The sequence below is a fragment of the Branchiostoma lanceolatum genome, chromosome 18 (assembly GCF_035083965.1).
Source record: "Branchiostoma lanceolatum isolate klBraLanc5 chromosome 18, klBraLanc5.hap2, whole genome shotgun sequence".
NCBI lineage: Eukaryota > Metazoa > Chordata > Leptocardii > Amphioxiformes > Branchiostomatidae > Branchiostoma > Branchiostoma lanceolatum.
Genome location: NC_089739.1, coordinates 3793891 through 3811014, shown reverse-complemented (window position 1 = coordinate 3811014; position 17124 = coordinate 3793891). Strand labels below are relative to the sequence as shown.

The window sequence follows — 17124 nt, the reverse complement described above, 5'->3', positions numbered from 1 at the left end:
CCCTGCTACAGAAATGGAAGGAAACTTGCTGAACTATATGCCACTAGGCACTACAAGGGTCTGCATTTCCAACAAAAATTCTTAGTCACGTAGAAATACTACATCGATTTATATTAGTACACAACCGACATAGACCGAGGAGAATGGCCTTGTGGACACCTGATTGAAATACTAGACACCCCTCCCCCAAGTCAACAGCGATCTTTCCCTGTTAAGGCGTGACCTCACTTCGAGTCGGATCCTTTCTGTATAAAGGGCCCGTCTGCGTCCACCTCTGTAATACTGCGGTCCGGTGCACAGCGCGCTCTCTCTATCTGTACTTTCCAGATGTTCTCGAAGATTACATCATACTAGACACCATGTTTTCTTACTACAACAAGAGGTAAGTGTCACCGTCTTTAAGATTGAGGGAGAGTTTCATTGTCTGAAAATCAGAGTGAGTGTTAAAGTAGAGTAACAAAGACGGACAGACTCACAGGTACCGGAATACTGATCGAGACAAATTGCTTTAATCCTGCCGGTATGTAATGTTGTCTAAAGAAAACGTCCTTCTTTGAATTGAACATGATTTGTTAGAGATATGACGATGGAGAAAGAATGTTTTCATAAAATTCTTCACTGTTTTTTTAATCAAAAGGAGAGAGAATGCGAGCTAACGGTTGTCAAAGTCGCGTTCAACTTATGAATGCAATATGGTACACAATGTTTGACTTAATGGTATACGTTTGGTAGTATGTTTCTCGCTACGTATAATTTTCTACTAAATCTCTGAAATGTTAAGCTTCTTAACTTCTAAGAGTGAAAGATGGGAGTACATTTTAACTTGATACGGTTAAAACATCTTTGCTCTCATTCATGGATTCGGAACTGACAGTTTTATTGTGGATTCAAAATGTTCTCGCTACGAAGCATTTCAATATGTGACTTATCATAACTCCAAAAGAAAGAATGAACATTCATGATTCCTTTGAAACTTGATACGAACACCTTGAAGGTGAAAAATTTTGTCGGAGACTCATTCCTAGACTGAGATTGAAATGTTGGCGTCCGGTTGCTTTGGGATTTGATCCCAGGACATTCGGCGCTTGCTTCTCGTAGCAACGGTAAATACAACTACGTGATTAAACATAGTAATGATTGCTCTTGTTGTTACCTGTTGGCGATTACTGCCATGTTTAAGTCAAGGTCATAGTGTCATAGGTTCGTGCCTTTGTCTTGGATTGCAAGCTACGGCGACAGTAGCAGCTATAGGGGGCAGTATTTGTATCAAATGTCATGTTTGTTGTCTTTGTAACTCAAATGGATAAGAGCGTCGCACCCTTTAAAGCTGCGACTATGGACGGTTTTGCCTTGCTAAGCTGAGACGGTTCTGTGCCTTGAAAGAAAAGTGGTTGTGAATGTCGCGTGGTCGTATCACAGGGCGAACAAGTCAACTGTGCACAGGCTCCTCCAACGACAATTTGTATTTCAAGTATTCGGAGCAGGAACGTTTTTGCTTCTATCTTCAGCTTTCTCTGATGCAAGAGTTTTTTAACACTAGAAGAGGAAATTTGCCGTAGGAAACACCGTTGATTAAAATGCACCACAAGCGACTAAAAGGAAAACATTGCCTTCGTGATATGAGAAAACAAACTAAATTCGCTGTCGATTTATAATAAACCGTTGCGGCATTTTATAGCCCGGCCAGTTACCAGGCTTGTTGGGGTAATGTCTTTGTCCCACACGTCGCCACAACACGTCAAATAGAGCTGAGGCTCCAACGAAGGAGTCGACCGAGGCTATATTTTATGGGTGCTACTAGGATACCATTACAGTGAACGACATATTGTTCTGCATTGTGCATTTTGCCTTTTCAAACAATTGCAACACCATAACTAATAGAAGTACAGCTCTTTGACAAAAATGTAGGTAGAAATAGATGTAAAATCCTCGCTACTGAGGATTAACTCGAGTATTCGTTCCCGAATGTTCTTGCAAGAACGTTTATCCCACAGTAACAATAGAAATCCGGGTTTCTATGGTGTGGAGAGACCTTTGGCTGAACTCTGCGCCCTGGATGCGACTGTAGATGTTTGTCTAAAGAACATTAATCTACCAGCCGACAGGAATAACAAAAACGTGGCTCCCGACTCCACAATAGCGGCGAAAACCAATCATGTCAAGAGCTAGCAACACAAGTAACATGTACAAAAGCTTCTCACGTTCAACTGTTGTGATAGGAATGTCATTTAAACCTCGTCTTTCTGGCTGAAGCGTTAGATAAACATTGTAGAGGTAGTATGATAATACTCAAACAGGAGAAGACAAATGCAAGTCATAACTAGGGGGCCCAAACCTACACGACTTACTCCTGAGACTTATCTACCACTCAAAAATAATGACCATAGCATGTCCAGAACACGAGATATCAAACCCGGAAGTTCCGCTGCAGTATCATAGAAATCCGCTAAGGGGCCCAAAATTTAATTATTTCCAGGTGTCAAGAATACCAAGTATTAATACAATCCATCCTGCCATTCTCGAGTTATCGTGTTTACAGAAACACACACGCACACACGAACGCTGACGAAAACATAACCTTCTTGGCGAAGGTAATGATGGAGAAGAACTTTATTGCACGACAATTGTCACAGGTAAAATGCATGGCACGTCGTACATACATGACAGTTGAACTATTGCTAATATCTAACTATTCTAAAGAACTGATCTACTTAACGAATTAAGAAAATTAAAATGATAACAGATATTCCTTATTTGCAAATTCATGCCTAAAGGCTAATTGCAAGGGTCACACAGATATGATAACGTAAAGAGATTTAGAAGGTAGCTAGTCTATAGATGCATACTAGAGTAGTGAAAAAGAAGATACAACCTTTCGACCCAAAGACTGGTGCTTTAATTTCCAAAACAAGGTTTCAGTGTTTGTAATATTCTCGTTCTACTTTTTCCGGAAAATGCAGAATTTTTTGGCGTTCAATTTCACTACTGGGAAATGCTAATTACGTCATATCGAGGACGGGGTTCCAAACCGCGACCTTAGAACTACCGTGAACTTTCCATTTTCTCCCTACCGCGAAATTAAATCCACACCAACATGTCCCATTTTACTGTGTACAGACCGTAACGTCACACCTATACCTGGTCACTTTGAATGATTAAAGGAGATCTAGGTTTCAATACCGAAGAAACCATTCACTAAGCGAATAGCGATCTGGCTAGGCGTTCTCACACAATAGCTGACCAGATAGGCGTGGCAGGATCCAGTCAGAGTGGACAAGAGTAGGATTAAAATGAGTACGTAAATGGAGGGGCTTAGATGACAGCCTTAGTTACATGTCAGGAGTAAATACAAGTGGGTCAGGACAGGGGGAGGGGGGTGTTGTGCTTTGAAGATCAAGAAAAAAGAATCTGAAAAGAAAATTGACCCAAAAAAAGAACGACATTTTGACAGATCAAAAAGAACGACATAACGCATAGTCATTTCATAATGATGATTTAGAAGTCTTCCTCTTGCAAATAGCCTAGCTATAGTATCCAGGCCTGTAAGGCTTCGAAACGCTTGCCAACGATCATTCAGCTGTCTACAACCCATTGGGAAGCGGACCCACGCTATACATGGCTGGCTCCTAGGCTATTAAATGAAGAAAGTGTTACAATGACTGTCAACGCGTGATCTTGATAACACACTACATGTGGTACTATATTTTATGAAGTGAAATATTTTTACTTAGTCGCTGAGTCACTGGTCAATGAGGTATAACGTTACAAACAAAGGAATATGTGAGTGAAGTGAAAGCCGATACTGAAAAAAGGCGCAAGTGAAAGTTAACCAATCCTTTTCTATGTCTTATTACATGAGCTTTGAAAAAAAGACGTTCACACTCACAACCAATTCGACATGGATTGTTTTATCTTCACTCAAGAAAACGTGAAAATATTTACAGTTTGACTTCTTGAAATGGCTCCTTATTCAAAACACACACTCTCTTGGAACTTCTTCAGAACTTTATATTTTCATCTTTAAGAGACTTAAACCAACCACTTGGAAGGCCACTCCTCTATATGTGTATCAAAACCCCTGGAGTCGAAACCACCTGACCATTTTGACTTCTTGAAATGGTTCTTATTCAAAACACACTCTCTCTTAGAACATCTTCAGAACTTTATATTTTCATCTTTAAGAGGCTTAAACTAACCACTTGGAAGGCCACTCCTTTATGTGTTTATCAAACCACCCGACCATAACTGCTTGCACTTTGCCCTACTAACTACATGTAGCCCGGTAAGCGGTAGCTAAACATTACCTACACTATATAGGTGTTATCAAATAACATAACAACTTGTGCAAACACGTAACGTTACGGATTTAAGTTTGTTCTATTTGACGTGAGCAAAGGAAACGAGTTAGCCTGGTTAGAGTGGCTATACCACCGTGAACTGGCCGGTATCTTACGGTACTGGTAGTGTCATCCGCCCGCCCAGTCTAATAGCGTACGCCGGAGGATTTTTACGGAGTTGGTTTCAATTACTTCGCGGCAGTATTTAGAAAGGCCGACTGGGAAGATAGGCTGACAGAAAAAGACCAGGGTAGAGCTAGGGTCTGTAGAATATCCCTAAGCTGGCCTGTTGAGAATGATTTTCAGGCTAGACAACAATTATATTTTGAAGGCCTAATACATGTATATCTTAATCTTTAACGGGTTTAAATTATTTTTGCTCAAGGACTCGAAGCAAAATTTCCAGATAGACAGCGACGGTCGTTTGGCATAAATATGCTTTTTCGTACTTTGAGAACTTATATCAATATGTTTCTTAGATTTCTTTTGGCATATGCTACATAATGGTTTCGTCACCCATTCTACGTCACTGCACGAATCTAAGTAACAGTAACAGACGTAAATAAAGATCACCAGCCGCCAATTCACAATTCAAAGCATCGAAACGTGGAAGTTATTCTAGTCTTGTTGAAAAACGCCGATTTCTAATGGCTATCTATTTCAAAGGGTCAACAATCCAACGCAAAACAGTCAAAATACAAAAAGCAGAAAGACAGGCAAAACTCGTACATATTCATTCAGTAAAATAAAGATATCGGTATATCAAACCGTTGCTTTTTGTTGCCTTTACTTTAGTCTTGCTCACTTGTGGCTTTGCGTTTCGCGAACGAACATAGTGGAGTCCGTAGTAGGGTTTTACTTCACCGGGAGTGTAATACATAAACCACAAGACAGCATACCCCAAAACTCCTGTGCGACTCCCGACAACTGAACGGGCCCAACAGGTGCACTGACCTGAAACGACCACCCGCTGAATATTCATTACTCACCTATCGACGTCACCTTTGGCTTAGCGACCGGTAAACAAAACAACTCATTATAATATCCCAACCGTCTGTCAGCTGACACTCGACCCCCGTGGTATTTTGAGTGAGTCTATTCGTACGCTGGCCACGAGAGAGTAGGGATGCGTTTAAATTGATTATATTCCAGGGAATTACGGGCCATTTCTGCCAAAAGGTGTCATTCAGACGTCCCATCCGAGGACTGTCCTTCGTTCTTTCACGTTTTCCGACGACAAAAGCCGACGATATTGCTCGGGAACGCCTTTCTTCGCCGATCTTCCTCGTGACGACTGAATGAAACCGGCGATTCGAACGGTATTCTTTCCCAACGTCATTTTCAGAACCCTGTTCTAAAGCACGATAGAACAGTTCTATCAGGAAGATTCGAACACTACGACTGTATCTTGCGACGGAATAATTTCATCGCACGACATTATTTTACGTCAGTCAGTCGGGATTTCTATAATTAGAGGCCGGACAGGTAAAGTTACTGGACAAGCAGGGACTAAATTGCAAGAACAACTTGCCGACTTGTTTGTCTAAAAGTTGCCTGGCTTGTTCGGTTACAAGACAAGCAATCGCCGAGGAGAAAGAAACACGAGGTCGGTACTTATCAAGACGACAGGAGACTTACAAGAAGTTGGGAGATCTACATAATCTTGGACACTTGAAGTAAGGACCAAAAGAATCGTCACTCTAAGCCGATTCTTCAACCACTGGACACGTTTGGACTTCAACCTTTGTACCAAGACGTGAAAAAGTTCGTCTGAAGAATTTCAATCAGACAGGTGTTCGAGAATCGTCGGAATCTTGTACGAAAGATCCCGAGGGCGGCTGAGGAAGGATCTACGAGTCTTTCCGATAATTAGCGATTCTGTCAGAGCGAGTGATCGACACACGACCAGCACGACAAACAACCACGGGGCAAATTCCTCTCAGCTTAGCAGCGAAACAAACAACTTGCGAACTGTCTCTACGGAAAGGTAGCGACAAAGGTCGACCACCAAAAACTGTGAAAAGTGTTCTATAACTATAAGAGTTGTAAAAAAAATGGCTGTTGAGTTTTCTAACCGCACTACTTCTGCGGGTTACCGCCTTCCTCTCCGCGGCCCCAGCGCCTTCCACGAGCGGTGTGTGCCGAAGCAAGACCAGGGGACGTCCCCGGCACCACCTCCGGCCGCCGGCGGCAAGCGCACCGAGGCAGACTACCGCCAGTGCAACGAGGTCGCCGAGGACAAAATCTGGAGAGAAAGCGTCAAGAACGAGTGGAAAGGAGTTCAACAATGGTGAGTCTGAGATCTTTATATCTTAAATAGGAGAGAAAAACATCAATTTTACCCCTATCCTGGAATAATCTTTATTGCAAACACCTGTAAACATAAAATCCAGTTGTAGACAACAATGAAGTAGTCATCTTTCTGTTCTGTTTCTTTCCTCAATCACTAGCCATTCACTGACCATTCATAGTTTGAACTAGAATGAATTCTAAATACACCCACCCACCCACCCTTGATAAAACATACTAGTATATTTTACAGTTCTACTAGTTTGGCTGACTTAACCAAACCGCCTCATTTTTACAGATTCATCCAAAATATAAGAGTTCAATACTAGTAGAATTTTTGTCTTTACTTTCGTCTGTTACACTTTCCAAACTTATCTGTATCTACTAGTATATCTTCCAAGTTATCATGAAATGCAGTGACTACCTTACATCCCACCCAGTGTGTAATTATGGTATTCCATTTCAAGCCCCGAAGGCATGTGGGATTTGGATATATCCGTATGTTGGTCCAACCCACCACTTGTATAGTAAATTGGTACATATCTTCGCCTTGGGCATAGATTACCAGTCCTTGGCTACTGACAGTAACAAAATTGGTTAAAGCCCATGTTATATAGTGTTACACCATTCGAGTGGAAATATTTCCGTCACAGTTTCGAAAATTTCATTGTCGTGTTGAGAAAGTTGACATTTTTTCTGTGAATTGGACTGGTTGTTGGTAAGATTCGCAGCATTGGCTTTGCCTTTCAGCGGCGCTGATTTTGGACGTTGTTAGTCTTCTATCGTGAAAAACACTGATTCACAAAAGAAAATATGATGGAGAAATATTGGACGAAATTGTATCATAAAAACAGGAGGAAAAATTAAAGGAAAAATACCACAGATAGATCTACACTAAAATCATGCATATTGAAAAGACAACACAGAAAAAGAACTATACTATCTTGATACAAAACATAGTAGACTCAAGAAGAAACCTATACTGTATGTTGTGACAAAATTCCGTTACCAAGCTATTCGACAACGTGACATTACCATGGAGCGAGTATCACTCCACATATTTGTCTTTCTAGCAATTTCTCTTTGCATAATTTATCAAAATCCAAGCAACACAAAGCTGAATATGATATTGACTTTGTCAGATTTGATAAATTGTCCCATATTCAGGTCCAGTGTGCGTATGAAATGCCATTTGTGTGCAAGTCAGTTGGAGCAAAGTGTGTTTGATAATACCAAGTCCGTTTCATTGTATCCGTGGCAAAGTATTTCTTTACCAAAAATTGCTGAGTCAATGTGGTAAAATAGAAGTCACGAAGAACCAACTTGAGCAAACATGATAAAGCTCTTGACTTGTATAATAACCATAAATGCTTTAAGGTCTTGGCATATTGCTAGATCATGAATTGGACACTACGAATTAAAAAGAAAAATATGTTTCCACTAAAAGGATTTCTGCCATAGGGTCCTCATATATTACTTGTTTCATGCTGCAAACGTGACTCAAACTTTGGCAAGATTGGCTCCTCGAACCCAACACAAAAGAATCCGTAGTTTACGCACTACGAATTGAAAAAAAATATGTCTCTACTAAAAGGATTCATCTCGTAGGGCCTTCATATATCACTCGTTTCGGGCTGCAAACGTGACTCAAACTTTGGCAAGATTTGGTCCTCGAACCCAACACAAAAGACCCCGTAGTTTGTTCACCTGGGCTGACTTGTTGGTACTGTTGCGGACCATCCGGCTAGAGCGTTCGAGCAAACATGCGGTGACATGATGTTTGACGTAGAGAATGTATATCAATCTTGTGTCAACCCTTCAGCTTAGAACAATCACTTCGCTGTCCGCCCTTAAGTTACAACTGACAGACAGACCTATTAAGGCTAGATATCAATCTTAAAGTACTATGACATCTTTAATAATCAAACGTCGCGCTCTGGCCTAGTTTTAAGTCACATTGTCCTTGTCACTTAAAGTTTTCTATACAGTTGAAAACTAAACGACTTCTATGAAAACTAAAATGGGTGCAGATATCTTATGGACTTAGCGCACAAAACATGCTATGTAGACAATCTACAAAAAGCCGACCCTAATATAAAACACTACACAAAATTTATTGCTTAGAATCTTTACTATAAGATCTAGCTTACATAATTTGTACCTCTAAATGTATCCAAACATAATTATTATGATGAATGATAAGTTCGTTCCAAATTCGTGCCCGTGGGTTAATTGCAAATAACATGAAAAGTACAGGCAAATAATGTAGAACAGTATTATATAGCAAGCGTCTACTTTAGTATGAATGCTGACTCTGAATTATAACTTACTTATTGGGTCGACTTATTTTTCTGACACAGTGGAAGACGAAGTTTCTCCCTTTTTTCTGTAACGTATGGGTGCTGTGATGTTAAGAGGAGAGTAGTTTTATTTTTGTCTGTAAAGACGGAAAAATTAGGATGGTATTCAATTGGCGGCTCCTTCGTTCGAAATAAAAATGACGTGTTTTCTATGTTTCTTTGCGTACTATGCTGTAAGGCAGGTGTAGCTTTTAAAGTAGGTGTGTTCTTTGACTAATCATACCCCCCAGGGTACAAGTATGGGGAGGGTCAGCGACGATGACTTAGCAAGAATGGACCTGACTTTTGTGTTGACTTGAGTGGGATTGAAAAAAGTGATCGCGTTGCACAAACAACAAAGAACCGTATCAAAACACAGAATGAAGAATCGGCAGTGCGAAAAAAGGAAAGTACTTGTGTAACGATCACTAGCTGGCGAACGTTGCACAAAGTTACAAAGTTAAGCCTACGTTAGACTAACTTGTCAATCGTAATTTGTTATAATATTCACACAAAGACTGAGTAACACGCTCACCAAAGAAAAAAATAACTGACCAAAAAACCGTTATAATGTTGGAAAAAAATGCGGTGTAATTTCACCCCACTCTTAATGTCGTCTGCTCCAAAACACAAAGCTGTGGCTGACATACAGCTTACAGATTATCAACATTACTAGCGCATTAGATATGAAATATTGGTGATTATTACACGTCACCAACGCTTTGAAACATTGACAGACTGTTCGCACGAATGATTCGGCGCAGAATAGAGTGCTACATGTTTATTCAACAGTGTCAAGATGGTGTGTGACGCTGAGTGAAGAATGGACAGTCCAGGTGGCCATGTTTAAACCAAGGCAGGTTCAAACAGAGAACTCTGTTCAAACGGAACACAGCCATTGGTTACAGCCGAGTCCAACGGTCGTCAGAATTAACTCCACACAATATCGTCGGTCTGTTAACTTGATTATCGGCTATAAGCTCAACGTTGCGTGCCAAAATTGAAAAGCGGTTCAAAGTAGAAGATAAGATGCCTTGTTACGAGATACTGTGCGTAACTGGGCACAGTAAACATGCACGATTGAGAAGTAGATTCAAAAGTGTAATTTTAGTTAACCTTTTGTCCAATGTATCATTAACGAAAGATAAGTATTCAAAAATATAATGAAATCGTTGTATTGAAAATCCAGATCCTACCATGATTTTGGTGATCCGAATCGCAGTTCCAAATCACGATCAAAAACATACAATGTTATAAAATTTACTATATTCTTAAATTCCAAGCACAAAAGGTATTCATCTACTGGATACCAGTTCATAACCCTGATCTTAAAATTGAATGCACGTAGCATATCAATTATGAATCTTTTACAACCTATTCTATCAGCACAATAAGACTGTGTGCACTTCGCTTCATGTCATACAAAAACACATTACAGTTGACGTCGCTATATGAAAAGCGTAATCAATCAAACTAATGAAAGAGCTCTAGTGTAAACAGTGTCTATAACATGCGAGCAGTGTCTATAACATAAAAGCTACGGTAAAAAAAGGGTAAACGAAAAAAAACAACACAGGTCTAGTTTTCTCCCATTCCTGACTAGACGTTGGAGGAAAGCATTTTAAATTTACACGACTTTCCTCACTACACCCAGGTGTAAAATTGGTACCCGACTTCGGTTGGGGACATAATAGGCGGTGGAAGGGAAGGTATGGGTTCTACCTCCAATACCGTGCCCTAGACACAGTGGATAACAACCCACTGCCCGTACGGTCTCAAAGTCCATTGGAAATTTTACCTTACCTTGTTCCACTGTTGTGGCAACAATACTCTTGCGTCTGTCCTATTGTTCCCAACAGAGTCTAGTCGACAGCTGCGTTTATCACCCAACAATAGACCAGGACGCGTGGATTTAAAGTTGTCACGCAAAGTGCTACACTTGTCGTTTCAAGATTGCTAGCTATTCCAAACCATGCTTCAGAGAGATTACAAATGTGATTATTCGTTTCGAGAAATTAAAAAAAAAATAACGCATTAGTACGCGAAACTCTTTGCAAATTCCTATTGTCATTTCTTAAGTTCCAACCATACTCTTTTCTTTCCCTTTCCAACTTTCGTTTTCTTTCACACAAACATATACACTAAGATCGCAAGAAAAAATATATTTAATGTTTTTTTCTGTCTTGTGTATTTCTACAGGGAAGATAACTGGGGATTCCTGAAGGAGTATGATCAGAAGGTGAGTTCACCTTCATCTTAAACTTTAACCTTGGATTTGAAGGTGACCGTGTAAAGACATCTTCTGATTTACATTCGCGGTAGCTTGATTTTGCGGTCGGTGGGAAGAGGAAGTTTCCGCGGTGTTTTAAATTCGCGGCTGAAGCAATTCTGTAGTACAGTAGTAATACAAGGAATACATTATGATTCGCGGTGTCGCAAATTTGCAGTGGAGAAGTCACCGCGAATATAAAACCACCGAAAAGATATACACTCTGCCAATACTGCATGTACATATAGGAGTACTTCAGCGTAGCTCTATGCGTGTCATAACCCGTGTTTAACAAATAATGTCTTTTGTCAACGTAGGGCCGGCCCAAGCCCCAGAAAGAGCTGCCCGAAAGAGTCCCCGTGTACTCGGACGACATGCCCAACACGACGAACGGCGTCATCGGCAGCAGGATGAAAACGGACCTCGGCAGGCACATGTTCCAGCTGGAGAGAGCGCTCATGACCGGACACAAGAAGAAGAAACTCGGCACGGAGCTCATGTGCTACGACTGATGACGTCACGAATGGCGTCACGGATATAGAGGACATGTATGATGACGTCACAGATAGAGGCATTAACCAATGTCATTGGCGATGGACAATAATAAGACATCGCGCCAAGTGAATATATCCCATGTTGTTCCATGTAGAAATGACGTCATAGCTGTCAATCAATATGACATCATCAATATTGAGACTGTCAGTCAAAATATGAGGTACTAAAAGTACCTAAAGGCATGTAGGTATAGAAAAGAATATCAAACTTAAAAAAGGACAAAACATGACGTAACCAAGCTACAAGATTGCCATAAAACCCCCAAATCCGTGAAGTTGGCATAAATTTGATGGAACTTAGTGCTACTGAGTTGTGAAAGTTCGGCTAACGATATTGCAAAGCTAAGGACAGCATACACTTCTCAGAAGTAGGCGGTGGCAGTTGTATCTCTATATACAGAACTTGTGCAATACCCCCTCAAAGAAGGCAATAATATCTACTTAACTAAATACATGTGCTACTCGGCCAAAACTTTTCTGTAGCTTTGTTGTCCATTTTGTACAAATCTATGTACAGTATCTGTGTCTGGCTATGGTTTTAAAACAAGTAATTCATAGAGATAAATGATTAAAATTTCTCTCTCATTTTTTTGGGACATTCCATGCATTGATGTTAACCCTTTCCAGCCCATGCACCAAGCTTTATCTATAAACAACATCAGCCCCAAGAGGGTTAAGACTTGGTGTACCAAACACAATGATTAAGAATGTCTCTGACAAGCAAATGGGGCCAAAAGAACAAAACCAGAAAATTGTATTCTCAAACTGCCAAAAATGCTCCAAAATATCTTGAATAGCATTTCAGGTATAACAATCATTTTGATACAGTATCTTTTATTGTGTTGGGGTGTTGGTTTTAAGTTGTAATTAGGTGTTATTTTTCTCTGACATTCTCTTAATGTATCGACTGATGTTGAGTACTCTCTGACATCTTATCAGTTTTCGAATGTTATGAAGCATAATTCTGTAATATTTTGTATATCATGTGATTCTTAAAAATGATTTCCAATTGAAAAAAATGTCATATTCGTGAATAAAAAGTGTACCATCTATGTGTTTCCGGTTAAAGTGGTGCTAAACCGGAAATAAGGTCTGTTATATAATCTTTGAAAGAAGTGATCATTTTACAGTTTTAATAAATGATGTCTTTCTGATATACAAATGCGATGTTTGAGTCCTTTTGTGCATCCTTATAATCAATTATGATTCATGAATACTAATAATTCTCTGTTTTAAAAACAAAAATAATAGAATTACATGACAAAAGTCAACAAGTCATTCTTGATAATTCATTTATTCATATAATGATTTTATGATTATAAATATTGTGTTGACATTGAAAGTTAACAAAACAACAAAGTCAAATAAAGATTTGAATTAAAATGCATCCAAGTGAACAATACCTTAAATTGAAGATAAAAATTTGTTGCAATTTGAACAAGCTTATTCTACATACAGTTTCCAATAATTCTTAAAATCCCAAATCTTACTTTTCTTTACTGTTTTTCTTAGAATTAAAACAAAAATAAATTAAGCTCTACATATAGTTTCCACTATTCAACAACAAGAAATTCTCTATCATTGCTTCTTCATGTGTGTCCCTAAAAGTTCTTTTTCCCTGTACTTGAAGACAGCGTCAATGTACTGCTGAAACAGTTTGTCCAAGAAACTCTCACGGGTAGGGGACAGCCAATCACCGAAGCCGACATGTCCGCCATGCGATGTCACCACCAATGAGATGTTAGGGTTTGTCTTAATATCCTCGGTAGGAATGGCTAAAGGAGAAATGATGCAAAAAGTTTACAATATAGAAACTGTACACATTGATGCATTTATGACAGCTAGGCATCAAGGAATAGATAGATATATATCTTTTTAATTCAAACTAATAATACAATTGGACATAAGTTTTTACAGAAAACTTTCGTCTTAATCTGTGGACCCAGGTCAAGCCGACCTTCCCATCCTGCTAGTCTCCCGTTACACCATCTTCCACCTCACATCCATGTACAATTTTCCAATAACTATGGACACACATAACAAGACAAACAAACACAGACAGAAAACAATATCTCCATTTTCACGGAGGTAATAAAATGATGCCTGATAACCAAAAACTGGAAGTCATACACAATGTCAGGATTAGTTCTCTAAATTTGCATTTACTGTGACAATATACAAAATGTACTAGCTATAAATGAATATATATTCAATTTATTATGTACGCAGATTTCTCAAGTATATGAGTTCCCTTGGGTTTGGTATTATATTTATATCATCAATATGATTCTCTCTTGTCTACTCACAGTCAAAGGGAGCGAAGACATCATCAGCGGAGTTCAGGCTGAGTAGAGGGATTTTGACCTTGTCGATTTTGTAGCACGCACTCGCTGTTGTGTAGTAGTGACGCACCGAGTCGAAACCGAACATCCTGCAGGTGAAACGGTCGTCGAACTCCATCACTGTAGAGGACTTTGGGGTGGAGAGAAACGAACACATGATGACGACAGCTGCTTTTTCTTCTTCTTTTTTAAACGGTTCTTTAATAGTGGCAAATGTGCTAGATGTTGGCACATCGGCAACCAAATCCGCAGAGCGTTTTTTGGCACACAGTTTGACAGATTAGCCGAATAGGCTCGGTGGGTGTCACTCCACCGCCCGGGAAGATCGTGTAAAGTGCCTTTCCCAAGGGCACAACATCGGGGCATGGTGAGTATCGAACTCGGCACCTATTGGTTCCGAGTTCAACGCTCTAACCATTACGCCACGCCGACGCCACTGGCTGCTTACAAGAGAGCAATTCATTACTGTAATTCATCTTCATGGTAGCAAAATTCACGGTATAAGAAAAATTTTCACTGAACTTTAACTTCACGGTGGTGGCAAGCAATTTACAGAGTGGATGGGTGAAGGAATCATAGATAATAACAACTTAGTTTTTTTTCACGGTGATGATAAGTTCACGGTTCAGAGGTGACCGTGAAAACAGTGAACATAAAGTTACAGTCAGTAGAAGAAACAACAATTAAAGTATCTCACAGAAATCCTCTATGTATGTGTGACCAAAGTGGTACAGAAATGGAAAAGAGCACCACAATATTGCACCGAAAGAATTGCGGAAGGATCTAAATTCAACTTTAACAAAATATTTGACAAAACAGTTTTCTCAATATAGATCCTCTTTAATCAACATTGTTACATGACTAAAACTTTTTTTTCAATCTTTATTCAACAGAATAAAAGAACATAAACAAAGACAACAATATAACATGATAACATACGTGTCACTCACACGCATAAACTATTATTTATATATCATAATAATATTCACCTGCAGGGCGTAGTCAACATCCACTCGGTCATCATTGTCAAACATGTCACGGTTACTGTGAAAAAGGATAAAACGTTTGTGTGTGTATGGTGAAGTTGGGCAATGTGCACGGGTATTATCGGGCGTGAGAACACACAAGAACTGTGCAAGTGACGTAGAAATTCACATCTTGACATGAAATTCTAGCAGTTTTGACCTGTGATTAGAAGATACTGTGATTCAATTCATTTACTTTTGCAGTGGCTTCATTTTTGCAGCAAATGAGCAGAAGCAGATATCAGCAGTGTTTAAAATTTCAGTTGAAACAATTCTGTAGTATACATAAAATACATTGGAGATGAATATTTGCAGTGTTTTCTGATAATCAATTGATAAGAAATACATGAGCCAAATTAATAACAAGTATACTATATTAAGCTTTTACATGTTAGATCACTTGAATGTGTCACTATGGTAATTAACAAAAATGGGAATTCATGTACACAGTACTTACAAACGTAGATCCCTATTTATTTGCCGGACCAGGTTTTTGCTGAATATCAGACGATTGATCAGTTGTTCTAGGGACTCTCCTGTCTTGTTGGCCTCCCATGGCATGCCCACGACCATGGCAGCCACCAGACCACACTTCTCACCAAACTTTGCCACATAGTTGAACAGGATCATTCTAAAACAAAGGCAAAAAATAAAAGAACGGTAATGAAGACTGGAACTGTTGAAGAGTAAAACACTTATGTTTGAAAAGGCAGATATTGGGCGCTTTTTCCACTGTGCTTGGATGTATCATACTGTTTGCTACACATTTCTAAAGGTACAATTTTACAAAATGTATATCAGTGTGACATTTTTCTTCCTACTGAATTTAGTAATTAATGACCAGTGCACAGACATGGAGGTATAGTTTTTTTCTAAAACTATAAGAGGAACTCATTGCCAAAAAGGACACTACACTCTGTAGCTTTAGAAAATGCCTACAGCTAAATGTGCAAAAACTTAAGGTGTGACAGGCCGATCAGTATTATATAACCAGTAATTGCTGCTGCATAGCGAAGCTTAGCTAGTGTGTTACACCAAAGGGCTATAATTATTATACTGGCTATATATATATAGATACAGATCCAATGGGTACAAGCGAGTTCACGGTTTGAAGTGCACATGCGGAGCGTGATGCAATGTGGGTATTACCCAGGGGCCTTGAACTTTGACATATTACCAACAATGCATTACTCTTCACATGTGCACTTCAAACTGTGAACTAGCTTATTGTGATGTAAGAATATGGAGAATTAATTACCCTCCCATGGAGCAGCCCACAGCCATTAGTGGAGCGTTTGGGTAAAGTTTCTTGATGTGACCGACGACACGTTGAAAATCCTCAAAGTCAGCTGCACAGTATAACCTGTTGGACTGGAAAACAGTCATTTTTATTCCTCAATCATTATAGAATTTGTGTGTGGCACATTCAGAGTTGTCACTTTTAGACGTTTTCCAACAAATAAAGTAAAATGAAAGAGACACACACTCACTATCCACTTCCCCACACAATATGACTCTAACAACTATATAAGTTATCTATGTCTCATCCAATCTGGGACAGCCCCTATCCTTATACTTTTTTAAATACTAGAACTATCATTATGTGGCACTCAGGTAAGTAATTTGATATGCAAAACACAAATCTATCCAAAAGGGGTTGGTGGAAATAGCAGTCCAGTCTGGACGTCGGAAAACGTGGTCCAGTCTTTTTTCCATCAACACCATCCAAAAGTGCCAAAAAGATCATTAAGGTGCTTAATGCTATCAAAAAACACCAAAAAGAAACTATGCACATTTAACATCACTCACAAAGAAACTTACCCTGGGTTCCAGACTGTTTATCGGGCCTTTTAGCTGGTTCCCTTTAACCGGTACCTTGTAGTCAGTTCCTTCGGCGGCACAGAGACTCCAGCCCGCAAAACCCTAATTAGCGCACCGGGGGAGTTGTAGCCGGGGAGTTGACCGGCCC

At 39.6% G+C, this 17124-nt stretch overlaps 2 protein-coding genes across 3 annotated transcripts; one reads left to right on the top strand and one right to left on the bottom strand.

The window, feature by feature from the left end:
- The first annotated feature begins 251 nt into the window (after window positions 1-251).
- Window positions 252-12950, top strand: LOC136423830 (uncharacterized protein C2orf50-like). 2 transcript variants are annotated; one of them, XM_066412175.1, is made up of 4 exons: window positions 252-382; window positions 6457-6627; window positions 11165-11204; window positions 11552-12950. In XM_066412175.1, the coding sequence occupies exons 1-4, from the start codon at window positions 360-362 to the stop codon at window positions 11744-11746; spliced, it is 429 nt and encodes a 142-aa protein (XP_066268272.1). In that variant the 5' UTR covers window positions 252-359; the 3' UTR covers window positions 11747-12950. The 2 variants fall into 2 exon arrangements, with proteins under 2 accessions (XP_066268272.1, XP_066268271.1); XM_066412174.1 differs by lacking the exon at window positions 252-382 and having other exon boundaries at window positions 5428-6627.
- A 113-nt stretch (window positions 12951-13063) lies between these two features.
- LOC136423829 (phospholipase ABHD3-like) lies at window positions 13064-16605 on the bottom strand. Its single transcript, XM_066412173.1, has 5 exons — window positions 16414-16605; window positions 15613-15786; window positions 15120-15174; window positions 14095-14260; window positions 13064-13563 (listed from the first exon to the last, which is right to left on the bottom strand). Exons 1-5 carry the CDS (start codon window positions 16539-16541, stop codon window positions 13367-13369), a joined length of 720 nt encoding a protein of 239 aa, XP_066268270.1. The 5' UTR covers window positions 16542-16605; the 3' UTR covers window positions 13064-13366.
- Window positions 16606-17124: the final 519 nt, after the last annotated feature.